The 25,793-nt window shown below is 46.7% G+C and overlaps 10 protein-coding genes across 10 annotated transcripts; 5 read left to right on the top strand and 5 right to left on the bottom strand.

Annotated features, from left to right (window-relative positions):
- Window positions 1–6,469: 6,469 nt before the first annotated feature.
- On the bottom strand, window positions 6,470–7,179 carry I206_106637 (uncharacterized protein; the record flags this gene model as incomplete). Its single annotated transcript, XM_070203364.1, has 5 exons — window positions 6,470–6,534; window positions 6,578–6,706; window positions 6,770–6,846; window positions 6,921–7,033; window positions 7,159–7,179. The coding sequence occupies 5 exons, from the start codon at window positions 7,177–7,179 to the stop codon at window positions 6,470–6,472; spliced, it is 405 nt and encodes a 134-aa protein (XP_070059465.1).
- Window positions 7,180–7,463: 284 nt separating this feature from the next.
- On the top strand, window positions 7,464–9,040 carry I206_106636 (uncharacterized protein; the record flags this gene model as incomplete). The annotated part of the gene is made up of 5 exons (XM_070203363.1): window positions 7,464–7,582; window positions 7,727–8,081; window positions 8,131–8,229; window positions 8,282–8,491; window positions 8,534–9,040. The coding sequence occupies 5 exons, from the start codon at window positions 7,464–7,466 to the stop codon at window positions 9,038–9,040; spliced, it is 1,290 nt and encodes a 429-aa protein (XP_070059464.1).
- A 181-nt stretch (window positions 9,041–9,221) lies between these two features.
- On the top strand, window positions 9,222–9,833 carry I206_106635 (uncharacterized protein; the record flags this gene model as incomplete). The annotated part of the gene is made up of 1 exon (XM_070203362.1): window positions 9,222–9,833. The coding sequence occupies one exon, from the start codon at window positions 9,222–9,224 to the stop codon at window positions 9,831–9,833; it is 612 nt and encodes a 203-aa protein (XP_070059463.1).
- A 96-nt stretch (window positions 9,834–9,929) lies between these two features.
- I206_106634 (uncharacterized protein) lies at window positions 9,930–13,361 on the top strand (the record flags this gene model as incomplete). Its single annotated transcript, XM_070203361.1, has 12 exons — window positions 9,930–10,424; window positions 10,559–11,137; window positions 11,212–11,312; window positions 11,356–11,474; window positions 11,545–11,696; window positions 11,738–11,826; window positions 11,985–11,996; window positions 12,045–12,178; window positions 12,233–12,394; window positions 12,462–12,590; window positions 12,634–12,731; window positions 12,780–13,361. 12 exons carry the CDS (start codon window positions 9,930–9,932, stop codon window positions 13,359–13,361), a joined length of 2,652 nt encoding a protein of 883 aa, XP_070059462.1.
- A 31-nt stretch (window positions 13,362–13,392) lies between these two features.
- I206_106633 (uncharacterized protein) lies at window positions 13,393–15,365 on the bottom strand (the record flags this gene model as incomplete). Its single annotated transcript, XM_070203360.1, has 6 exons — window positions 13,393–13,971; window positions 14,018–14,584; window positions 14,634–14,709; window positions 14,806–14,919; window positions 15,016–15,286; window positions 15,338–15,365. 6 exons carry the CDS (start codon window positions 15,363–15,365, stop codon window positions 13,393–13,395), a joined length of 1,635 nt encoding a protein of 544 aa, XP_070059461.1.
- Window positions 15,366–15,611: 246 nt separating this feature from the next.
- I206_106632 (chorismate mutase) lies at window positions 15,612–16,774 on the top strand (the record flags this gene model as incomplete). The annotated part of the gene is made up of 6 exons (XM_070203359.1): window positions 15,612–15,705; window positions 15,760–15,885; window positions 15,946–15,967; window positions 16,019–16,299; window positions 16,352–16,641; window positions 16,697–16,774. The coding sequence occupies 6 exons, from the start codon at window positions 15,612–15,614 to the stop codon at window positions 16,772–16,774; spliced, it is 891 nt and encodes a 296-aa protein (XP_070059460.1).
- Window positions 16,775–16,821: 47 nt separating this feature from the next.
- I206_106631 (uncharacterized protein) lies at window positions 16,822–17,650 on the bottom strand (the record flags this gene model as incomplete). The annotated part of the gene is made up of 3 exons (XM_070203358.1): window positions 16,822–16,911; window positions 16,966–17,142; window positions 17,312–17,650. 3 exons carry the CDS (start codon window positions 17,648–17,650, stop codon window positions 16,822–16,824), a joined length of 606 nt encoding a protein of 201 aa, XP_070059459.1.
- Window positions 17,651–17,922: 272 nt separating this feature from the next.
- I206_106630 (uncharacterized protein) lies at window positions 17,923–20,876 on the bottom strand (the record flags this gene model as incomplete). The annotated part of the gene is made up of 5 exons (XM_070203357.1): window positions 17,923–19,053; window positions 19,101–19,985; window positions 20,037–20,461; window positions 20,551–20,659; window positions 20,712–20,876. 5 exons carry the CDS (start codon window positions 20,874–20,876, stop codon window positions 17,923–17,925), a joined length of 2,715 nt encoding a protein of 904 aa, XP_070059458.1.
- A 998-nt stretch (window positions 20,877–21,874) lies between these two features.
- Window positions 21,875–23,035, top strand: I206_106629 (uncharacterized protein; the record flags this gene model as incomplete). Its single annotated transcript, XM_019159174.1, has 2 exons — window positions 21,875–22,439; window positions 22,503–23,035. 2 exons carry the CDS (start codon window positions 21,875–21,877, stop codon window positions 23,033–23,035), a joined length of 1,098 nt encoding a protein of 365 aa, XP_019007846.1.
- A 99-nt stretch (window positions 23,036–23,134) lies between these two features.
- Window positions 23,135–25,529, bottom strand: I206_106628 (uncharacterized protein; the record flags this gene model as incomplete). The annotated part of the gene is made up of 8 exons (XM_019159175.1): window positions 23,135–23,269; window positions 23,329–23,591; window positions 23,646–24,068; window positions 24,125–24,642; window positions 24,691–24,890; window positions 24,943–25,176; window positions 25,239–25,432; window positions 25,499–25,529. The coding sequence occupies 8 exons, from the start codon at window positions 25,527–25,529 to the stop codon at window positions 23,135–23,137; spliced, it is 1,998 nt and encodes a 665-aa protein (XP_019007847.1).
- Between the last annotated feature and the right edge of the window lie 264 nt (window positions 25,530–25,793).

Raw genomic sequence — 25,793 nt, 5'->3', positions numbered from 1 at the left:
TCATCCAGCTTCGCTTGACCCCCGATCACTCGAAGGTCGACATCTTTTCGAGCCGGATGCCCTTCGAGCCGGATGTATGACAGACAAAATCCTTCAGTGAACCATCACCCTGTGCCCAGCTCACCCGGCAATGTGTGGTGCCAGTATCATTGCCTGCGAGATACTGTTCACCCCATCAGCGATCTCGTCGGTCCTGTCGCGTTCTCACTAGCTCTCACCCGCTCAACCCATCCTGCGGAGACGGCACCCATACAGCATGACAACATAAGGCAGCAACAATCTGCGTAGCGCTTGCTTTAGCAGTTGTACCGGGGGCCTGCCTCTCTTTGATGAATCGCCAATGCCGTTTGACAAAAGACCGGAATTACACATCTCTAGGATGGACAGCTATCTTTCATCGTGCCATGCACTGATCGATAATCCAATCGTCGTCTCCGCTCGCTATTGGCCTCAACACTTTCTATATCATCTTCGTCAATGAGGTTTTTCAATGACAAATCGCTCTGCTGAAACAAGCTTACTTACTGGGACTGCAAGACTCACAGTGGAAGCAGAACAAACACTACCATATCCTCAAACAACAGAAGTCTGCTTATGTTGTCAGTCTCATGGTGTATACCATTGCGACCTGGCGCCCTCATCGGATTGAGGGCTGCTTAGCAGTCATGCCAAGCACCTATGTTCACACTTCTCCCTTTTGTGGGCATCCTGTGTAGGGCTCTTGTGGCTTCAGATGGTTGTGTCGCTCTAGACTGTCTGGTAACGTCTGGATGTCGCCTTACCTCATTGCATTACATGTCTTTATTGCCTGAGTCATTCTGATCAACATCGTGCTCATAGACACACAGAATCGTACTGTGATGCCTGTCAAAGTGGTCAATGTCCGTGTAAAATATATTGTTTTTGAGGCCGTTGTGCATGAGACGAATGTGTCAAAGTCAGAAATCGCCGGAAACCCAAGTACTTAAATTGATTTTGCTCATGCATCTGATAGTTTATCAATGACAAAATCCTACTTCCTTGTAGCAATAGCAGTCTGGTGTAGACCAAGCTGAGTCCTACAGGAACATCGATTTCTCGATATTCTGTTTGCTTCGAATACAAAGTCATTTGTCATATTTTAAAGGCGTACTTGACGTATTTTCGATCTGAATCGTACCTAGACACTTCCCAATAGATCATACACCATGTCAGACGAAAATCCAGAGAGATATTTTCTTGTTCTACCTCAAGTGGCAGAGAACTATGTGAAATGGAAATTTTGAGTATCAATTGCACTGATTCTAAAGATTTACAGGTCACTCCACCACCTAGCACTGCTCCTGAGACTACACCAACTGCACATCAAGCTAAACTATTCAAAAGAGCGTGAGACTTCTTTACTTTTGCAGGCACTATTTTCAGCAGCTGCTTGATCAAAGATCACTTCAAAAACATGCCTGTTATGTATGGGGAAGAATTGAAAGCTCAATACTCTGTATTTATTGGATCAAAACAGGCTCACTTGTTACAGCAATGTGGACGCTTTCTGCAACAGAATGAGCGGACCCAACTCAGAAATTAGGTCAGCTCATGATTAGATTCCAGGGGGATGAGAGTCTTTCAGACAGAACGTTAGCACATGCTATGCAGATTGGCGCTCCCATATTCAAATCCAACCCTCAGTTAATCATTCTGATCAAGAGAACCACTGACATCAGCATCACTTTGGGCTTGCAGTTCAAGCTGAATGGACAAGAAGAGGTTTCGAAGAGGCTACTGTCAATAGTTGTCAAGCTCATTATGCTCAACACAAAAATTTCACTCCCGGGCAACTCTTGGATTGGACACTACAGCTCAAGAAGATTCTACAGCTCAAATTTCAACTTCCATCAAGTACTTCTGACACTCATTCTGACGATGCCCATGCCTTTCATGCCTCAAATGTTATACGTATAGGGAGTTTAGGCGTCTTTGTTATCGATTCTGGAGCTTGTTATCACATGGTTGGAGCCAAAAACAACTCGACAGTTGGTGTGACTGCGTCACACAGTCAAAAACCGCTTATTGAAGGTGTCAAAAATTCGAAATGACACTCAAATGAAGGTCACTGTGTCAAACTAGTTATTAGATGCATGATAAAAGAGGTAAAATATAAGAGAAGTTAAGTTGAATTGAATACTAGTTAACTATACAGGGATACAAATAGCGGCGTTATCCGCATATGGCAATGTGGCGATAGATCACGATTCCGAAACACTGGTCAATGTGGTGTGATGTTAAGCTTGGTCATTTAGCCCTCAAAAACATCCTAATTGGTCCTCAATTATCCCGTCAATCTTATTGTTGCCAACAAATTTCCCTCAACTCTGATCTACTCCTTCAATTGCTTCAATGGATCACTTCAAAATCCCAACACGAAGGAAATTCTTGCTACTGTACCCTTGCAACATGATTTCAACTCTCAAGGCAAGTCGGATCAATGCCAACGCTTTCCATGGTAACAATGACTCTTCGAATACATGGCACACTAGATTAGGTCATCTGAATGCTAGAGATGTCATAAAATTAGCAAGAAATGGAAACTTGGGTGTCAAAGATAAACTTGTAGATATTCCGCCTGATGGCTGAATGCATGATACTGTGTCAAAGGCGAGACTAGGCAACTTCTGACTATGAGCAAGCTGAGGATCTGACTGGAGCAACTAGACCACTTGAATTGCTTCATTTGATTTTTGAGGGCCATCCAGAACACCTTCTAGACATGAAAATTGCTCATGGTGACTTCACATTTATGATGACTTCACAAGAGTATATATTTGACACTACTCAAACGGAAGTCAGAAGTGTTTTTGGCACTGAAAAAACTATATAATAATGCAGAAAATCAATTGCAACTCACTGTCAAACATATTAGATCTGATCCAGGGGAGAGTTCATGTCAAACTTGGCAAACCAATACTTCTTAGATGAAGGTAGCATTCATACAATAGTTGCTACGGGTGCTCATGCTCAAAATGAGGAGTATAACATTTGACAATACTCAGTGGTGTTAGAACTTTATTAGCTGAAACAAATCTCATAACCTCATTTTGGGCTGAAGCTGCAAATTACACAGCATTTTTTAGAAACTGTGCCCCAACTGGTAAAGATAAAGCTTTCCCCTTTGAGAGATGGTTTGGCAAGAAGCTTGAATTTGACAGACTTAGAAGTTTTGGTGAGAAAATTTACTTTAGAGATCATCAAAATACAAACCAGTCAAAACCCAGATATAAAGAAGGTAAATTCATGGGTTATGCAAATGATCATAGTACCTCTGACTATAGGATATTTGACCTTCAAGATAAGAAATTTAAATTACAAGAGATGTGGTATTGATTAAGGGGGAAACTGTGTCAAAAGCGGTCACAGAAACTAATACTCCATCTCCAACAATTGGAAAATCACCAACTCATTCACCAGAATTGACCTTATTGCCAGAAATGAAAAAGGAAGTGTCAAGTGTGCCAAAGGTGTCAAACCAACAACCTCCAAACTCTCCTTGCCAATTATTAAGGTTATTATCAAGGGTTGAAACTCAAAATCACTCACCTTCACCTGATCCTATTGGATTAATTGACACAAGTCAAGAAAATAATACCATTGAACAAGTTGACACCAGTCAAGAATCAATAGATTCATTAGCTATCACGGATGATGCTGATTCTTGGGGTAATTATGCTATTGCCATGGCAGCCATGTTGTTATGATCTGTCCTGGATCAAACCCTTGGTATACAAGTTGGATAGAAAATGAAAGTTTACTAGCTTGAGGATTCTCTTTGTGGGACTTGTGATATGGCTGGACAGTGATAAACAACTCAGATGGATCTGATGAGTTGCAATGGGTTGTAGAAGATATGATCGATTGATGATAAGTAGTTGAGCAAGGCAGGGTTCATTGAGTACTTATCAAGTATTAACTACAAGGCTATGGAACGTATGATTGTAACTTATGGTTATAAGTACTTTTGTGTAACTACTGTAATTATTGTGACTGTCAATAATTTGATTCATGGAGGGAAAGATTGAATACCCTCCTGGAAGGGGGGTATTTATACCTTTTGCTAGGACCAGATTTTCTCATGGAAAAGTTCTAAGAAGCTTCCCGGAACGCTTTTTGAGATACATCTCAGAGATTACTCTTAGATGCATCTCAGAAATCGTTCTGAGATTTGTCTAAGAAGTTATTCTAAGAGTCTTCTAAGATAGTCGGTCAAATTGGACGACGTGGGTCAGGTCATAACACATGTCAGCTTTAGTTCTTCAAACTTACAAAGAAGCTTTATCATCTGGAGATCAGCAACAATGGAACTTGGCTATGAAAGATGAGTTACAAAAGATGAGCAAATATAAAGTATGGCAAGTTGTCAACAGACTCGATGATATGCGTACACTCAGAGCAAAATGGGTTTACTCTAGAAAGATTGATGAGAAACTGGTCAACCTTCAGAATATAAAGCTAGATGGGTTGCTGAAGGTTTTGCTCAGATTACTAGCTTAGCTTATAATGAATTATATGCTGGTGTAGCTCATAAAGATTCATTAGAGTATTTTTATCATTAGTTAATCATTTGGGCTTGGAATGTGATCAAGTTGATATCATTGCAGCCTTTCTCAAGGGGGAGTTAGAAGAAACAATCTACATAGAACGACCTGAAGAAAGCAACATTCTTGTAAATTAAGTAGTATTGCCTAGAAAAATCATTATATGGACTTAAACAATCACCAAGGTGTTTCAATAAAGAATTAGGCACTTGGTTAAAGTCACAAAGTTTGACACCAACTAGAGCTGGTTCTTGCTTATGTTTTAGAAGGCGTGAGGGGGAGTTACTCATGTTATCTGTGCATGTGGATGATCAACTTATTGCCTGTAACTCAAGCTCAGCCTTAGATAAATTTAAAAAGGACTTACACAACAAGGTTGAATGCCCTGACTCTGGTCCTGCCAGATTTTTCCTTGGTTTTAATATACATAGATATAGAAAAGAAAGGAGCTTCACAACACACAAGAACATTACTTAGAAGCATTATTAGGTAAATTTGACATGTCACACTATACACCATCAAACAAACCCCTTCCTCCAACCTTCAAACTCATTCCAGCAACAGAGTAAGAACATGAACAGGCATACCAACGTCCATATCCACTACTCGGTTCAATCTTTAATGTCTCAATTGTTTCAAGACCAGACTTGTCACATACAGCAAGTGTATCATCAAAATATACATCAGCAAATGGAATACATTGGCAAGCTGCAAAACATTGCTTTAAGACATATTATAAGTACTTCAGAACCTAACTTTAACTTTTAGTTCAAACTCAAGTAAAATTTGCACTTGGATATGTAGATACAGATTAGGGTGGAGCTGTAGATGCAAGGAAATCTACCGCCTATCACATCCTCAGAGTTTTTGGTGGTATACCCGCTTGGAAATCTCAAAGACAGCCAGATCAAGGTGGGGTTGATTTCAATTTCAATTCCCAATGTTGATTACACCACTTGTTGCAATGCAGATTCCTTGTCTCTAAATAGCGACACCTCGACTTTTGGGCCAACCTCTTTCGGAAACCCTCTTCTACAATTCTTATTTCATTATGTCTTGAAAATAATCTTAACAGTATGATGGAGAATGAACCAGTTGCAATGTCTGCATATACTATGTGATTGTAATGGGAAAGTAAAAGTGTTCGAAGATGTAAGCTGGACCAGCGCGATCCTCAGTACTATAAAAAAATGATGAGGACGAAAGATGGCTTGGAGACAGAAGTATCAGCATACCTTGCTTAGAGGACGATTCATTTTGGCGCGTTGCTAGAATGAACACTCCCAAAAGCGAAAGTGAACTTATGCCAGTGCTTTTGGCCATTATACATCAGATGGAAACACGACGTCGACGAGCTTGTGTGTAGTGATATTCGTTAGCAGTCAACGCGTACCATAAACCCGTAAGAGTGGGTCCAACGGCACGATAAGCCTCATGATACAATTGAAACTGCGGCGGGGATTGCGTCTTAGGCCGCCTTCTGCACACATGCGCAGACGCATATTAGCGGATGACCGTACCAGTTTGCGCGACGAGGATGTCCTTGAGTATTATCAGCGAGACAGTAGTCACTCCCAAAGATGTGTCTTGCTCTACCACCACAATGTCACAAACGTCAGCTGATGAAACGAAGGTTTCCTCGATATCATTGTAATGAGGACAGAGAAGTAGTGAATGCTGTAGGTTGGTAGCAGAACTGAGAGGTATTGACGATCGAAGTATCGAAGAATAACTGACCCCTAAGCGCTGTATTATGTCAATGCTGCATGATCGCCAGTGCAGGTATATATAGCAGGTGACAGAGGTTCGGAATGACAGCGATACTTTAGATTCGGGAGGCGATAAGAGGAGCTAAGTGGGAAGGAAATCCACTAAGACCACGCTAAAAGCGTTGATGCATATTACTACTCGACTGAGTCCGGCTTTGTGAATAAATATCGCATGCCATATGCGTCCTCACCATCGGCGTCTACATTCCAAATTTAGCGGTACTCGGACGCTGAAGAACTCACAATATCCCTTTTCCATGGCATGAACTTCAAATCCAAGGGTGTCACGATAGAGAGAGATGGCCGCTCGATTTGATTTACGTACGTGAAGCGTTATATGCGAGGCGTTGTAATGAGCGACCATTGCCTCTTCTGCGGAAGAAAAGTAGGTAGCAAGGTCAGCAAACGAACGAGTGAACTGGCGGAAGCACGCACGAGACTGCTTCATCAGTTTGTTGGCTAAACCTAAACGTCGATACGGGCGCAGGACTGATATCGAAGTGACGTGACCGCTAGGTTCGGTGTTGGGGGATGGTTCGTCCTCCCTAGGGCAGGGTTAGCGATTTTTCATGTGGTCTTAGCTTACATTTTTGCCAATATGTAGCCCACTACTCGTCCTCGAGGATCCACAGCGACGTAGGAAAGCTCTGGCCACGTTAGAGCATGATAAAGATCTGCGAGAGTCAGCGATAACCAAATCTGTGAACGACTTACAATATTTGAATGTGTAGTTTTCGGGAAGGTTCAGCAGATTCGCATTCTGCATCCCTATCAGGTCGTCAATCTGAACCAGTTAGCGCCAGATCATGGAGCTGTAGACTCACGGTAGCTTGTCGTATGTCCATTTTGAGTGGTTTGGCGAGTGATCTCAATGATATTGTCTGAAAAGTGGTCTTCGACGAAGATGACTATTGTATATATATATACATTACATGTTACTTGAAACAACGGATCAGCAGAGTTGGTTGAATTAGCGGACATTGCCGCCTAACAAGGAGAAACAGTGAACGGAGATGGTTTTTAGCCCGGTTCTTATCATTGATGTCGTTTTAACGAGATACATCAACAACTGGATACAATCAGGCATCTTCTTATTTCTCCCACGGCATACATAGATCATTCCCAAGCCATGTCATCCTCAGATGTTCGATCCATCCTAAACCTGCCCCAAGCAGGTCCTTCTACAACTTCCGCTAGCAGAAAAACCACCACCGCCCCCAAAAAACCTGATGGGATATCCCGGGAGCTGTACGCCCTCATCGGTAATAATGCCCCCTCTCTCGCCGAAGCGCAAGCATCGATTGCAGCAGTCAAATATCGGGAGCGACCATCACTCAAATCCAAGAGAGTCCACTGGTGAGTTGAACCCTTATGTTCTTTGCTAATGTTCAGGGAATGGACTCCCTTCACGCCTGCTGCACGACATGCCGCTCCTGCTTGTCTGAGTCACTGGGCAAGAGTGACAGATGCGGACCCCGCTGCAAGTGGTAAGTCCTTGGATTGCGAGCCAGTGGCTGACAACGCAGTCGAATACTTCGGGAAATTCAACCTTCACGGCCCTTCCATAATGGAGTACAGTCAGTTTGAGTACGATCAACATCTCAACGATCCGGAATGGACCCCTCACGAAACGGCTTACCTGTTTGACTTGTTGAAAACCTACGATCTGCGCTTCGTAGTTGTCGCCGACAGATATGCATATAGGGGACAGACGGGCACTGGTGTAGAGAAGCGACGTTCGGTAGAAGTGAGTCTAGGCTCCATCAACCGTTCGCTGATCTAGCAGGAAATCAAAGACCGTTACTATACCATCTGTCGCCGATTGGTTCGTACACGTACTGCTACGGATCCCCAAGCGCAACAACAACTTATCCACACATACGCCTTTGACAAGGGTAAGTACACGTTATGCTGTATCTTGCTGATAATGCAGCCCGCGAGATCAAGCGCAAACAGTATGCATCCGAACTGTTCCACCTGACGGCCGCGGAAATTGCTGAAGAGGAAGCATTATACGTCGAGATCAAACGTATGGAGCAGAACGAAAGGCGATACCGTGCTGATCGAGATGATCTCATGCGCACTGTCATGGGCCTCGACAGCGGATTAGTCGAATTCGATCAATCCAACGTGGAGTTGATATTCGGCGCGGACAAGGTACGTCTTATACCCTTGAGAACTTCACTAATATCCCCTCAGAACAAGAAACGAAAACGCGCCGAAGAAGGTGAACCGCTACCGCCACCTCCACCACCGCCCAAATTGAACCCCAAAGATCAGGTTGCTTTCGACCTTGCTCATTGCATCTATCACATACCGCCGCCACCAACCAACCCCCACTCATCACACCTGGCTAGCAAACATCCTGTACACCAGCCGATACACCTACGTTCCACCAAGATTCCTTTGCCCAAGCAAAATGCTTCAATCCGTATCACAGAACTCCTTAACGAGCTTGGAATCGGCGCTGGGCGTCTTGTCATGCCAACTAGATCTAACATTGAAATGTATGACAGCCTTTTGCAGGCTGCCGGAGCTCTGGTAGAGATGAAACGACAGGTGGACAGGGTAGAGCAAGAATTACGTACGGTGAAAGCGCAGAAGGAGGGGTTGTTGCCTACGCTGGAAACGAGAAAAGTGCGATCCGAGTCTGTCACATCTACTGATACGACGACAACCACCAACAGACGCAGTAGACCTTTGTAATTTTCATGTGCAACGAATGTATATATGTATATCTATATATCTTAGATTTCCGACCAGGTCACGTGACGACAAATCACCCGCGACTATGTCAACATTTTATCCTCCCTCCACTCCTCTCGATTGTCATTTATAAATTGTTCCTCTTAATGACTTCTCCTTCCCAACTCACCACATCCTCGCCATGTCAGAGGATCCTGCGTACCTCTCATCCGCCTCTGCCCTCATCAAGAGCCTCAAAGGCCCTGCTGATCCACCTCAACCCGGCTCCCTTCTGAAAATAGACATCGCTATATCGGCATGGCGACGATCATCATTTCATATACCTCGTAAAGCGGATGTCCTACGAGATTGGATCGTGGAGTCATGGGCCAGAACTCATAGAGGGTACGTCAAAGCTGCACTTATATCGCTGACAAGTAGCCCCTCCCCCCTGGCTGAGCTCAGTTACCACGACCTCCTTCTTGAAACATCGGCCTCCTGCGACTCTCCCGCCCAAGCACCGCTTCAAATTCTCTCATCCTTTTTCATTGCCCTCACATCCAGTGATAACCAGGATAAACTCATCGAAGCTGGAGCCAAATCGATGAGAATCCTTTTTCCAACGCAGAGTCTAACCCACAAAGCGGAAGCCTGGGCAGACATATGGGCCCTCATACTCAGATCACTCTCAAAAATTGCCCCGACAGCGTCAATTGAACCTCTTCTCGCTCTTGTCTCTACAGGCATCACAGACAGTGTGATTTCCGCTACAAATAGCAAGAAAGTGAGTGCCACTATAGCCGTACCCTGCTGACATAGGTAGTTGGCGCAAATTGCTGCCTCGGCCTTCCCTGCTCACTGTGCATCTTTTGAAGCGCATCCACTTCTCCGCCCTTCGCTCAATCAGATCATGGCCACACTGCTATTTCAACCTGCCCTGCTCTCTTCAAAAGACACACTGCAACCAATCCTCTCTCAGCTCTCGGCTTTTGGCGCCCATTCCGCTATCTCTGCCCTCTTCGACTCCCTCATTCATGCTTACCATGAACATCGATACTCCATCTTCACTCAAGCTTCAAGCAGTAAAGTAGCCCATGATGTGTTCGTAGCCTCCAAGGAGCGTGAAGAAGTTCGCCTCGCCCTAGAACAGATTCTCTCTCAAGTTGGCCCAGCGTATGCGACAAGACTTTCCCTGTGGAATTCCATAGAAACATGGGGAGGATATATGGAAAGAGAATCTTCTTGGAGCCAGCTGGTTCGCTCTGAAGCCCAAATAGCAGAACAAACCTTATCTTCTGGCGACTCGGCGTTACTTGGCCCTTTGCTCAAACTGCTGGCAACGCTCGAGAACCTCGACCATGATCAAGCGCAATTGAGTTCCAATGTTGTTCGATGGTGTCTAGCCGTGAGTCTAGAGCTTGGCTGAAGTGTCGCTGACGCCAATAGTGCCCACCACCTCTTCATGACACAGCCTCCGCGCTGCTTTCCTCTCTCTTGCGCTTTTTCCACCTCACCCATGCTCTTCCCAATTTCTTCCAGCTTCTACTTGAATCGCTAGACGGTTTGTTCGTTGAGACCTTACCGGATGAAACGATTATCTCCCTGTATAATCTGACTGTAGCTGGACCTCTTACCGGCAAAGCATTTCAACGCCACTTGACACAATCACTCCGCTCTATAAACATCGGCAAGGGTAGAGCCACCCCTTGGCATCAGATCTGCGATTCCATCTTAAATCGACTCTCCTCAATTGTCACTCCCGCATCTGACCAGAAGAAGCGGAAAAGATCCGCGACACCGCCTTCCCACTCTGTAGCATCTGTGGGCATAGCAACTCGACTGCTCGCACGTTGTCTCATCGCGGCGGCTGGAACGACCCATGACACCAACAGCTCGCTTGATACCGTCGCCAAGCTCTCCGCTTTAATTGACGAATGGCCGGGTGTAGATGAAACAGTCAGAAAGAGCACAACGAAGAGTCTTTCTTGGGACTCAGCAGTCCTGGAAGCTGGTCGTCTGCGAATTGTGCTCAACCTTGAGAAGTTGTCATCATATCGATCCTCTGCTGCCGACCCTGTGTTGCTTACATCTGCCATTCCGGAGCTCACCATCGAGATGGTGAGTACCATCAGAACGCATGCCTCGCTGACGAATAGACCCGGTTCACCTTTCATCGTGGATCTCTGGATCAGCAGCTGTCTGCCCAAACCATTGACGAGCTATTCATGATACTCGAAGACGCTCCTGCGCACATCTGGCAACTGGTCTTGGATCAAGGCTTAGTGCTGATCGAGTGAGTTTGTTACACAGCGACACATCTGCTGACACTTATATAGCGCATCCGCAACATCTGCCCAGCTACGGCGATTAGCAAAATTGATTTCACGAAAGAGCGAGAGCGATGATACCATCTCGTTCTCGTCTGCCCCATTATGGGAATTACCCAATGTAAAAAGTGCGTGACGATACGGATGCAGGCATGTGCTTACTGTCAGGTGCTTTGCAAACATACGTCAACGAACAAGACCTCCCTGAATACCCGCTTCTGAACATCTGCCCTCCAACCTACCTTGACAAAAAGGTCAAACTGCAAGTCATCGATAAAACATGGGAGGGTGCGCGTGCATCTGCTTGGCTCTACCGATTAGCGTCCGAGGGAGACACTCTTGAATTAATGGTGAGCGATCCTCTGACCCGTCGTGTACTAACAGTATGTAGTCCAGAAACACGGGATTACTGCACCAGGTGATCAAGATCGCATCCACTGGTGACGAGCCCTCTACATATTTGTTCGAGAAAGCCGTAAAGTGAGTGGCATACCTTGGCGACTTTCGCTCACAACTGGCAGTTCTCTGTTGCAGGCGCCGGAGCGGAACGGCAAAATCTTGTCAATTGTCATCGCACACTTATTGGAGAATGGTGATCCGAACCTCACTGCGAGATTCTTTTCTGTGATCACGAGTAGGAACGTGGATAGGTAAGGTCTCAGTAGGCGCATAGACGTGTATGCTGATTAGATCAACAGCTTTTCCGCGCTGCGTGAGGACCTTGTCAACTTAACATCAATGAATCTTGAAGTCCATTGTGACACGGCCGATCTGAAAGCGTTACACACCCGAAATATATTGTTGCAGGCCAAACAGTGGCTGAATCTGAGAGGTAAGCCGCAGCTTATTCAAATTGAAGGGGTTTTCACTTACTTGCGGAATACAGTCGACGATAGGCGACCACTAGGGCCATCTCTTTGCAAAGCGTTCATAGACAAACAATCCGCCTCATTCGCCCGAATTATTCTGGAAACGATCGCTAGCGAGTCTACCGACCCTTTACACATCGTTGCTGCGGCACTCTACCTATATAATCACAATATAACACGTGCGTTCCGCTGAAGCTTTGTCTTATCGAAGCTTGCAGGAGAGAATCGCGCTGATAGCTTGCGTAGTTGAGCTAGAATCTACGCTTTACAAGGTCCTGAAAGGGTCGATTGATCAAGCCATGTCCGAATGCTGCGTCAAATCGCCTACACCCGCTCACCTTCGACTGTTGGCCGCGCTGTGCAGCCGATGTGACGGTGGGTTATATGTCAGCAGCACCTAAGCTGATTTATCTGATAGATATGACACTCATCCAGCGAGCTATAGACACTGCTTTGGCCGCTCCATCGAACGACCTCGCTGTCATTACCTTTTTTGAAAAGATTGTGGAAGACAAGGTAAATCGGAAATCAAACGACATATTTCGTTGACTGACCCATCTGTAGGCCTCGATCTTACGGCACGACGATGTTGTCCGAGTCTTTGCCATCATCACACAGTCCATTGCTCAAAGTGCAGTCGCCCTACAGTCCTCATTTAACATCCTGATGTCCCTCAGCCGGCGCCGAGCTGACCTGATACTGGCCAATCTTCCTGAACTTGTGGACATACTATCCTCGATGTTTGTCGCTCTGCAAACATTCAGCAAAGCCAAAACCCCGCACACAACAGACGCTCAGATGTTGTCAAGGCTCCTAGTAGCACTGACTCAGATTAGATTGGGAAGACGCCACGAAACAAGCCCGCTCGCCAAACACGTTCCCGCTATTCTGGTGGCATACGTTCGTGCCGCAGGTGACATGCACTCAGGCTTCTCTCCAATGGTTCGTCGTGACCTCGAACCAGGACTTTTTGGTCTCTGTAACCTGGTCACTGCTGGAGGACGAGCATATGCACACGGGAGAGAAGGGGAGGGATTAGGTACACCGTTCGGACTTGGGGAAGGTACTGGCGGAGAGGGTGAGAAGGAGCTGTGGGCAGAACTTTGGAGATCATGGAGTAAGTCGAGGTATTTGGGTCAGGGATGATGCATGCTTTTTATGTACATATTGTTACAACTTAATTTCTGGGTCCGAGGCCCGCAAAGAGTGTCGCAAGCATATCTTGTTGAGCAGGCCCAAGGGGAGGAGGAGGATATGGAGGGCCAGCTCGTTGAGCTGGGTGGTAATTTGGAACAGGATGATAACCGGGCGGTCTTGGAGGACCCTGCTGGAAGAATGCCGGAGGGGCAGGTGGCATGAACCCAGGCGGAGGAGGTCCATTGGGGAAATGGGTTGGTGAAAGTTGCCTGTTATAGCTGTCAGAGGCAGAATCTTCTTGCATGTACATATCAGGCGGAGGGCGAGCAAATTGAGGGGGCATAGACATATGAGGTGGTCTTTGTTGATACCCTTGTCTCTGAGCCTGATTGAGCAGTTGCAATGGATCGGGTGCATTTTGTCGATCTTGAGTATTTCCGTACAATTGTTGCAGAAGCGCATTCGCTTGAGGGGCAGGAGGAGGAGGCGAACTACGGGATGAGTGGTAGAAACTGGGAGAAAGGTGTGACGGAGGGCCCTCAGCTGCGGGCGGCGACGAGAGATGGCGGTATTGTTCGTTGGGGGAGGGGTGATAGACGTGTTCGGCAGGGGGGTTGGGCTATAAGCAAGTTAGTATCAAAGATCGAAATCGCAGTCGCACTCACCTTCGAGCTGAGCATACCCATCAGCATGGCTGTGCGATCGCCTTTGACTTCATCCACAGGTCTTGGTTCTACCACTGGCGCTGCGTTGGCGGTGGGGGGACTAAAGAACTTCTGAAAACGACTCGAGAAAGCCGAGGCAGGGGCAGCATGTGGGGACTTTTGCGGCGCCGTTTCTTCGTCGGAGATATCTTGGGCTTGCTTGAGGTAATCTGCAGCATTGAACGACTTTGGCTTCAGTCCTGGCGGCGGACCTGAAGGCACTGAAGAGGACGCGATGGCAGGATCACCACCACCGAAGAATGGAGGCAGTCCACCACTGTCCCCTCGCCAATCATTTCCAACATCTCTCGCCTTCATGGCACGCTTGTGTGCAGCTATCATATCTTCGCCTGGAACGAATTGTACTAAAGGATCTGTATTATCCACTATTGCTGGATCCGCTGGCGCAACATCGTCCATCCAAGCGGGTTCTACCGATTCATCCTGATAATTGGGCCGTCTCGTGTCTCGAGGCATTCGACCGTTTTCTCGATCAGGTCGTCGCCATTCATCCTCACGACGTCGGTCCTTTTTAGTTTGCTACAAATCAGCCCAAGTTATTGCTTGATTTACTCACCTCTTCTCCACCCAATCGCATAGTCGGATTAGCGGGAGTCCTCACCGAAAACCTTCCCATCTGACCACCGTGACTCCTGGTATCCACAGGCAGACCATTCGCATCCAGTGCCGGTTCAGGTTGTCGACGTAACCTGTAGGATCAGCACTGATACAGCAGGTCTTCTGCTCACCCTATATTTCTGCCACCTCTACCGCCAAGACCTCTGTTGCTACCCCCAATGCCTCCGCCAAACCCAAATCCTTCCCCAAATCCACCTCTTCTACTTGAGCTACCTGCGGGAGGGCTGATAGAAGCTATAGCCGGATCATCCAGATGCTGATTGTTGGGTTTAGGTATTGGTCTACTTTTATCAGTCTAAGTCTCGACTTCAGGTACTCACCCATACCACGTCTCAAGGGGGCCCATTCCCGGTGGTGGACCGCGCTGATGAGATCTTTTGCCAATACGTAGCAGTTGCTTTCGTGTATATATGATTGGTTGTTGATGCATGGTGAGAAGACCCAGCAGTCTGTTGACTTCACCATCTGCATTACGTGCTCGTAATCTATTCTCTGGGAGGTCGGGTGACAGGGGCGAGAATGGATTGATGTTTGGGTCAGGTGCAGGTGGTTTGGGAGAAATCGAGTTGAATGATGGCGATATAGATGAATCTGAAGAGCATATTAGCAGAAGTAATATATCATGGTGACCAATCAACTTACGAGGAGCCATCTTGTTGGAGTTAGGCATATTGAAATCACTTGAGAGGCAGAGGTAGAGAATGTGACAGTAATGAGAGATAAATAGAAGCTAAAAGACTGAACGGTGCCAAGTAATGGTTTGGATAGACTTGTTCAGTGAGTGTGAATGGAGCTGCTCCCCCCCACTTAAGCCTTATCAACCTATGGTGAGAAGCCCGCCGTCTTATCTTTCTTCATCCTCCTAGTTCTTCACATTGTATCAGCTCGACTAGGTTGATCATTCTAAGCACTCATCATGAACTTCACATCCGGTGCTGCCGTATCCGAATTGCTTTCTCTTGACCATATTCGAAATCAGTTGATCCGGTTAGAGGATACCATTATCTTTCGTAAGTCGGCTATTTCATTTCACCGCAACTTAAGACTGAAGCCTCTTTGAACAGTGCTCATCGAACGGGCGCAATTCGCATACAACAAGAAGATCTATCAGCCTGGAGCGTTTCAAGATGAGTTGAACTTCTCTGGTAGTTGGTTAGAATGGTTTTTATTCGAAATAGAGTCGTTCCATGGCGAGTTGTTTCTGGAAAAATGACATCGCCGAATTACACCATGACTGACCATTTCTTCAGCGAAAGCACGGCGATATACTAGGTGAGCGCGCTCGAGAATCACAAGGAGAACTTCTGCTGATGCTCAACACAGTCCCGACGAGCATGCCTTCACGCCCCTCGATAAACTACCCCAGCCCATAATCAAACCTCAATCTCTTCCAAGTTTGTTACATCAACCCGCTGCAAAGCATCCCTCGGTCAACGTTAATCACCGTATCCTCGATTTCTACATCCAGCAGATCGTTCCCGGTATCACCTCTACAACACGCATAGCCAAAGGTAAAGCTGTGTTGGAGGATGACGGGAATTACGGAAGCGCAGCAACGAGAGATGTGGAAGTTCTTCAGGCCTTGAGCAGACGTATACACTTCGGTGAGTCGAACAAGCCTGCTTCGAGTGAACCTATGGTTGATATGGCTCTTAGGAATGTTCGTATCCGAGAGCAAATTTCTTGAAGCTCCCCACGACTTCATACCACATATACTGAACCCTAATCCCGAGGCATTGGCCGGTCTCATCACAAAACCTGCTGTAGAAGCCAAACTATTGATACGTTTAGCGAACAAGGCTCGAGTATACGGTGGAGAGATGGATGCAGATGGAAAAGTCGTCGAAGTCGCCGATGAAGAGATGGCAGCGAGGGGAAAGATAGACCTTGCTACTATTGTTAGTATGTACAAAGATTGGGTGATCCCGTTGACGAAGGATGTCGAGGTGAGTTAACTCATCAAAGCCATCATCGGGGTTTAACTGACTGCAATCATCGCAGGTCGATTATTTATTGCATCGTCTCGATGATGTTCCTCAATCTCAGATAGAAGTATGGATGAAAGGCAAGACTGCCTAGGAACCATAAGAGTATGATTATGCATTAGACCTAGAGTGTGTCGTTATCTATTTGTCAGGGTATTCCAGTCCGTCCGGCGCTTTAATGTATTTGGAGTATTGCTCCCATCCATCTTTACCTCCCCACATCGCCTTCAGCTGCAGTCGAGAGTAAGCGAGCAAGGCAATGTTAGAGGGAGACAGACCTCTCACCTTGTCTTCATCAATAAACTGATGCTGATCAGGATTCCATCCTGGTACCACTACCTCACTGATCAGACAGCCTATCCTCTCGTTCAGTCTCGCCTCTCTCGCATCTGGTGCATCTAGCAACAGCAGATCCTCGTCTGGTATTTCACTTGCCTTCCACCATCCACCAGGAACAAACAACTGCAATACTTCGCCTTGGGACGGATTTGAACCTAGAACGATCCGATGAATGGTAGGTGTTTCACCAGAAGATGACGGTGGTTTGATCAGAGTGTACAAAGCACGACCAGAGTGATGAAGGTGAAAGGTCTGTTTGTGTCAGCGTTGTCGTACAAAGCTGGTCACTCACCGAATGCAGATTCATATGCATTCTTCCTCTATACGACTCTGGGGTAAGAAGGTAATATATTTGAGTGGCATCAGTACGACTCTGTGAGCCTTCTACACGTATATGACCGGTTGCTGGGTTGAGTAGCTCTGTGCCCTCGCCAGTAGCTGTCTGGGTACGTCCTTCCAAGGCGGCTGATTGAGGTACATGAGGATGACTTGCCGGTGGCGCCGAGGGGTAAACCGAGTTGAGCAAGACAGTCTGAGCGAAATGACCACCCTCGAAATGCTTAATCAGCGAATAAGCTTTTATCAGCTCAGTATTAGTGACAGGATAGGGATATGGCGAATCAAGAGGCATGATGAAGGTATCAATTGTGAAAGATTGCATATGAATGTAGTGAAGATCTATAAGTATTTTTGATATCGTGAAGCTTGTCAAGAAGACCGGTATCACCGAAAACAACTGGCGACGTCATGACGAGACGCGTGCAGACTATCAAAGTGCCGCCGGTCATCACTTGATTGCAGCATCTTAGAACGAATCATCCAATCCATGCTGCACGACAAGCCATGTACAACCGATGCAAAGAGTATAAACAACCAAGAAAGATCAAACAACCTTGCAAGCGTTCATTTTTTTTCCGCTGGAGCACCCATGATGTTGGCGACCATACTCCTGTCCCATCTACCAGGATCATTCTGCACTTTCGATTTTTTACCTCCAGACTTCTCATTCTCCTTATCTTTGGCTTTCTCCTTTTCCTTCTCCTTCTTATGCATCAAGGACATGGACCTGCCAATGACACCCAGTTTTGAGCGAGGAGGCGGTGCAGATGGACTTGCAGCTGAGGACAATGTTGGCTCAGCCAGATCTGGACTACCTTGAGGGAGCGTGGAGATTCCGCTGACAAAGCGGTTGGGTGAAGAGGCTATTGGTATGTCGAATCGAAGAGGTGGAGGAGGTAATCTTTCTTCCGGAAAGTAGCTGCCTACAGTGCTAGGTCCAGCACTGATAGGACCATTCCTACGACTCGGCGAATATGCCACATTATTCCTATTAGCCTCTATTGTCTTCGACCGCTGGCCAGGAGAAGAGGATCCAGGTGAATATCGAGCTGCCATCTGTCGGGGAGGGGTGGGGGCACTCAGGTCTAATTTGTCCATGTCTGTCAACGTGGGAGTGCTGAAGTCAAGTACTTGAGCGGGTTCGGCACCAGGTGGAAGTGGAAGATCGAGACTTGCAGCTCCACTCGATGTCCTCTGTCTGACTGGGATCGGGCGGCTATCTTGCCATGGTGCTGGATTGTCATTGTCCATAGCAGACACAATATCCCACCAGCCCCCTCCTGATCCACCTGCACTCGATCTTTTATCCTCCAAATTCACAGGACTGAGCATTTGTAATGGTGGCAGCTGTTTTATGGACGTGATGACAGGCGGTCGGTGTTGAATCGAAGCTTGTGAAGGTGGTTCATCAGAGTCAGAATCACTGCTCTCCGGTTCATCGTAGGAGCTTTGACGATTGGGCATGCTTAAAGACCGCGAGTGCTGTTGGCGGGATCCTATGCTTGGAGGAGTGTTGAGTCGTGATGGACTTCCTGTTTCAGAACCAGGTGTGGCAGCGTTTGATTTCGCTCGGCGATGTATCGATGGCTGTTTGGCGAAAGAAATCGAATGCGCAGCTGGGGGCGAAACTCGGAACGGTCTTGCGATCTGCTGTTTCATCGAAGCAAATACGTCTCCATAAGAACCATCAGGAAACTGAAACAAACTTAGCGATCACACAAAATAACCTGTTGTCAACTCACTCTCTTCTGAACGCTTTCCACTAGATTCGCCAGCCAATTCATGATCTCCTCTGGCGAACCTCCGGAACTTTGCGCATTCTCCTTCTCAAATTCGACGAGCTCTTCCAGAACCACAGCCGCTGCAGCGTCATCTAAACGAGGGTTGACGTAAAGAGACGCGGTAGTCGTTTGCACCGTCGGCTCTCTGAAAGGCACATTATCTGGGTCAGGGGGAGCTGGTAATATATCAAGATATGCTTCGACAATCGCTACCGGAAGGGGAGACCGAGGCAAAGCGAAAGTACGGCGGAGCAGTAGGAAAATAGGAATCAGAGTTGGAGCCAGGGACGAAGGGCTATTCTTCGACGCCATGCAAGTAGAGGATTCTATGTCTCCGACCTCCTTTCCTAATTGATCTCGTCCCGATTTAGCCCACCTGCTTCTGAGGATATGCTCCCGCTTTTCCCGAGTAATAAACTCCGATACTAGCTCCATTGTGTAATTTGCCAGGATGTTTGGGTCTGTTTGGGGTATCTTCTGGCCAGGTGAATGCAGCGGCGGAGGCAGGGAGGAGATCGGGGTTTGTGGACTGCCGCCAAGATAAGCTGAATTCGTTGGAGGACTTGTAGTAGCTTTTTTCGACATGAAGTAACTTCGTTCGGCGTTGGGAGAATATGCTGCGGGACTAGAGGTTGCGAAGCTCGCAGGCACATGTGAGTTGACGTAGCCAGCTGCTGCCATTGGGCCTCCAGATTCGACTTCTTTCGCTAAATTTTGGATGAGCTTGGTGACAGAGGTCTTGGATGGAGCCGGCAACTGAATAGGATATAGAGGTCTGGCTGGTAGCTGCGTTCGTGCTTTAGCCGAGCGGAAGGCAGGTCTTAAAGCTGGGCGGCGGGGCAGAGTCTAACGCAAACAAATTTTAGTAAGGCAAAGGTCCCCTCAGGCCTTACTCACTAGACTCTCGACAAAATCTAGCTCCTTGCCTACTCCCCACCTCCCTTCGCCTGGAACCCGTCGTCGGATATGCTGTACAAGCGTTCTTTCTGCATCCGCAAGGGCAAGCAGTAACAATTGACTGGCAAGCTCTTGCAGCGTGAAATACGACAGGGACATTCGTAGAGACAGGACAAGGGTGAGACCGATTTGTTGATTTTCATCGAGTGTACGTTCGCGATCGGAGCTGGGCGTAGGGTAGGCTTCTCTGGACGAGCTTGATAGCGTTGAAGCGTGACCTTTAGGACTAGACCCATTGAATGATTCCCCTCGTAGACCGGCTTCTACTTCTCCTAAACGTTTCGCAATATCCTCAAATCCGTCTCGACCCAGCGTGCCTTTTCCACCCTTACCTGGTTTCTTATCCCTCAGCTTCATCTCACGCGCTAAAACGAATTCTAGTATGACTTCCCTCGAATGCTCAATAGATGGCGGTGGTTGAGAAAGTAGGTGATGTAGGACGGTAGCTGAAGACGCTGAGCGGGCGAGCGGGAAGGGGCCCATTGGCGGGTCAGGTCGGAAGGCTGAGGGACGTTGGTGACATATCTAGCGCGATCGAATGCAGCTGTCAAGTGTGGGGGAGTCTGCACGATTGATTCAGCTCAGTGAGATCATATTGCAGACAACCTTACTTACACGGTCTTCCAGTTCAGCTAATCCCACCGATACATCGAACAGAGTGTCCCCCTTTGACCTCCGGTGTAAGATCCATTCTTCCAGGGCATCCGTCGCGGAGTCGCTACCAGTTGAAGGAGCGGATAGGAGAGATAACATGTGCGGAGGGAAGGTCGAAGGTCCCATCGTAACAGGTCGTTAAATGATTCGTAAGAAGCGCGTTATAGTGCTGGAAAGAGAGGTATGAGAGTCAAATGTTCGTCTAATATTATTATACTGATGTGAATACCATTGAGTATGACTTTTAATTCATTGGACGACTAAAAGGCTACGAGAGCAGACAAGCTGAAATGGTACGAAGCTGTGCTAGACACAAGTCAGAGTCGAATATGATAGTGATTCGGTCTCCGCTATAGGCGTGATCGACACGACGTACGTATGAGCTCCCTTTGAGTTGAAAAGTGAAGTCTCTTTTTCCCCGTCAATTTTGAGGGATGTGTGAGAAAAGGAAGAAGGTGAAGCGAAGCAGAAAGAAAAGGCTTTAAAGGAAGGAGTCACGTATAAGGATTAACCAGCGCGGGGCAAAGCTTATTCGCACATCGGCAAATTCCCCGCGAGTACTGCAAAATTATGAGTATACGTAAACTGTCAAAAAAGCCAAGAATACTGCTATTTTTGCTTCTTTTCTTACCTTGCCAAGGCAATCTCCCCGCTGTTCTGTAAATGAGCCCAATCATGCTCGTACAGAACACGTTGGTTTTACTATTATTATTCGATGGAACTACCGAAGCCGATGCAAGAGACATAGTCGAATGAAAATCTACGGTCATGAAGGCGGCGTCCGAGACGATCACTTCCGACTGCGGATCGGCTCGTCTTCCTATCTGCTGTCAAGCACAAAGTGTTCTTAGCTAATGAGCCGTGAATGACTTTGATAGGGCCAACTGAAGCCAGGTTTGTTCATATTTCCTCCGTTATATTACCTTTTTTTTTTTGACAGAACGCAACTCGAGTGCCAAGTTGATTGACATTCTACGTATCAAGTATCAACACACTGACCATTCCAGCTTTGAACAATAAAAACCTGAAAAAGCTGCAAGATCTCCTAATTATCGAACTTACACAATTATGCATTATCATACTTATAACAACAGACATATGCAGCTCACACCTAGAATATTAAAATGGACCCAAATCGATCTAGACTACCTAGAGCAACTTCGAATCCTGTCATCCGTCAACCTTCCAATGCATCTGTCTTATCCCGTCTTCCAGCTCCCACTCGACTGATCCGTCAAAATCCAATCTCAAGAAAACCCTCGATACCTTTACGATCCAATCGAAAGATCACACCCAGCGAGACCGAAAGAACAACATCTCAGCAATCCAAAACGATTCATTGTATCGCGATCGCCTCTCCGGCCAAAAGACTACTACCGAGTCGTTCAACCTTGGACTTGTGCGATGTTGCGAATACAGGTCAGCCTTCAATTCCACTGGGACCTAAGAGGACTGTAGCATCAAAAACCTCGTCCAGATCCACCTCAATCACAAGTGATGAAGCAAACGCACCGTATAAGGCAGGCAAGGATGGGCAAAGTTCGGCGAAAACAACCAGTCCGAAGCAAAATAACAGAACGCATTATTCGGAAAACGTCTTCAACACAAAGCAGATGGGCAAGAGTCACGTACAGTCGTCCTCCACCATATTCGGTAATAGCAGACATACATCAAGGAGAGAAGCTTTAGGTAAGTGCAGTAATTCCTCTTCTTCCACATGCTTTTTAGCTTATCATTGAACTACCTCCACAGCCCTCAGCGTATCCTCTCGATTCTCTAAAATCCCTGTAACCCCTCCTTCTCGCCCATTGCAGCAAACAAACAATCAACTACCCGCAGGGCCGTCACACCCAATTGATCAAACCCCCGTTTTCCCAAGACTAGCGTCATCACGATGGACTGCTAGTCCCGATGAACAGCTAAAGGACTTGGAACTCAGCTTTTCCGTCGAGGACGATTCCAATGATACTTCGTTGGTTGAACCACTCGATTTTGCCTTTGCTACCAGTCGCTTCGCTTCGCATCACCCATCTGGGCTGGCAAGAATAGCGGAACCACCCAGACCTGAAGAATCACTGAAGTTGGAGGTCCAACAACCTGACTCAGCAAAATTAGAGCATGTAGAATCAATTGCGGTAATGCGACAGGGTATGATACACGGTGTCAGAGACGCCTGGGGCAATGTTGTCAGAGCGGGCGAAGGTGATCTAGCTGCGGTTAGAACAATGATGGAGTTGATTGAAGCACTGTTGGCGGATCTGAACGAGTTTGACAATGTTGCTTAGAGTGTCTTTGTGATAGTTCCCCCCTCATCAAATGCCGATCATACCCAGATACCCGTCGCCTCCTTATACCGTGATAAACATTATACATGTGCTTGTAATTTATGACAACAATGCTTGAACTATATGATTTACCTTCAATTGCCTCAGATCAGTGTATGTCTGTCCACATCCAACGAATAAGATCGGTTGCCCAGTGACATAGGTCATTGACAAAGCCGCCCCAACCTTATCGTCCTATATGATTCACGGTCAGCAAAATCCTGGTTTCGGATATCCCGGAAACGTGTGCTTACGATGGTATCAAATTTGGTCAATATTATACCATCAATTCCCCTCTTCTTCTGTGAACCTCCTGCACTTGAGAAATCTTTCAAAGATCGATCAAACTTGCTCAATTGATCAACAGCTTCATTCCCTACTAATGCTTCACCAACAAAGATAATTTTATCGGGATTATTAACAGCTACTAGCTTTGCAAGAGCTCTCATGAGCGGTTCGTTGTCTTGCATTCGACCAGCCGTATCGATCAGCACAACATCGAATTTATTCTCCTTCGCTGCAGTGCACATGTATTAGCATCACCATCTGAAGATACATCGTACAAGCTCACCATATGCAATAGCATCTTTAGCAATACCAGCCGCGTCTTTCCCGTATCCACGTTCGAAAAGCTCGATTTTCTTGTTCCCACCTTCCTCGTCCATTCCCATTTCGGAGCCTAAAGCACCTAAATTTCTCACATGAACCCTCAACTGCTCTACTGCACCACTTCGGAAGGTATCGCATGCCGCAATAAGGACCCGCAATCCATTTTGCAAAAGCCAAAAGCAAACTTTGGATAAGTTGGTGGATTTTCCCACACCGTTCACACCGACGAATGTCAGAGCATACGGATCACGAGGTGCATCGGGTGACGCCAGTGATGAGGCAGTTCGCTTCCGTTGTATTTCCAGGAGAATATCGGTTGATGTCTTGGGCGTGAGAACTCGGGTGAGAGAGATGGATAAAGCATTCTGAACTTCAGATTTGACACCTATAGGCTGACTGTAAGCAGCTCATCCGGCTTGCGTCACCATGAAAAGTACCTACTGTTCAGCCCACCCAGCTTCTTCCCTACCAGAGCGGCACCAACACTCTCACACATCTTCTCCGAGATGTCCTTCGCGACATTCTTGCTCATGAGATGCCTTTCCATTTCCACCAACACCGGCTTAAGATCTTCTTGAGTCAAGGTCTTCTTTCCGGTCAACCTAGAGAACATATTGCTCCAATGACTACTTTCCGCAGTGTCCTCGTCTGCACTGGGCTTGATAGCAAGACCGCTAGTTCTTCTGGACAATATCTCTTCTTCGCTTGGCAGATCGTCCTCCTTTGATCGCTTGTAATCCCAATCCGCTACTTCGTAAGCACCTGAAGCATTTCTGACTCCCAGAGCCTCGTTTGAAACGAGACCTTCTGTATCGACAGAAGCGTTCTCATCAGCCGGAGCGGAGAAATCCAAAGCTGCCATATCATCAACACTGATCTGCGAGTCTCCCCATTTCCTCATCAACTTGGCTGAAGCGTTGTTGGATGTCTTTCGAGACGGCGAAGGTGAGGGGGAGAGCCTGCTGGTTTGTCAGTATTGCGCTATCTTACAGTGCAGCTAAACCTACCCTTCACCTCGGCCGCCTCTACCACCCTTTGCTCTTCCACCTTTCATTTTGCTTTTCAAAGCTTGCACATTCTTAGCTATCTCCTCAGCAGTTACAGGTGTATTCTCAGTATCGGACAATGCTGGCGTGGAAGCATCGGAAGCAGCATTCAATTGAGCTTGCCTGTGAAGGTTGACTGGTGTTCGAGCAGGTTTTCGTGTCTATTTCCCATGATCAGGTACTGCTGTACAGAAGCTAGGCGAAAAGGCTTACCCCTTCTAGACTCTTCAAACACCTATCAAAGATAGCTGCCCATCTATCCTCCTCAATTCGCTCCTTCAGTGTCTGCAATGCTGTGACCGAAGCTGTTGACAACACTAATGTACCTGCAGTCAACGAATCGATGAGAGACTGTAAATAAGGTTGGAAGAGCGATACAAAGAGCTGCTTCGTTCGTTGTAGGAGCTCCGGTATGTATGTTAGGGGTAGAAGAGCGGGGAACACAACCTGGAAAGATCAATATTTAGTCTCGCGGTCATATGAAAGTACAGATCAAAAGCTAGACTCACCACAAATACCAATCCCAAGCCATTCTCCATCGTCCACCTAACGCTATACCCGTCCTTCTCGTATCCTTCTTCTTCATTACGAGCTTTCCCCTCGATAAAAGCTTCCTTGATCAATGCATTGACCGGTGACGCTGAACTCTGAGCGAGGGAAGCGAAAGCTGGGGTGAATGAACGAGACCAAAGGATGAGACCACCTACAATGATAAGCAAGAAAGGTCAGCATTTCTTAAGAATTATATTTCTCATGGGCAACGACTCACTCTGATGGGAGATAGATACGTGATCTAGCATCTTTGCTGGGATATAGCTCAGGTGTCAAGGTGTGATAGATATGTCAGAATGCAAAAAGGGTTGCCAAACATTATCAATTGGATTCTATGACTCTGAGTTAAGGCAAGGCATTCATCAACTGCCGATTAGAGAGTATTCTATTCGTCCATAAAGGTCATTACGATATATTCGTAATGAATTCTTAAGGGATGATCAAAATAGCTCTTAATCACGTGACTTTCGTTAACATTGTCAACGGGGCATGATAGATGTTTACTACATTCC

The sequence above is a fragment of the Kwoniella pini genome, chromosome 9 (assembly GCF_000512605.2).
Source record: "Kwoniella pini CBS 10737 chromosome 9, complete sequence".
NCBI lineage: Eukaryota > Fungi > Basidiomycota > Tremellomycetes > Tremellales > Cryptococcaceae > Kwoniella > Kwoniella pini.
This window is presented reverse-complemented; position numbering and strand designations above follow the sequence as displayed.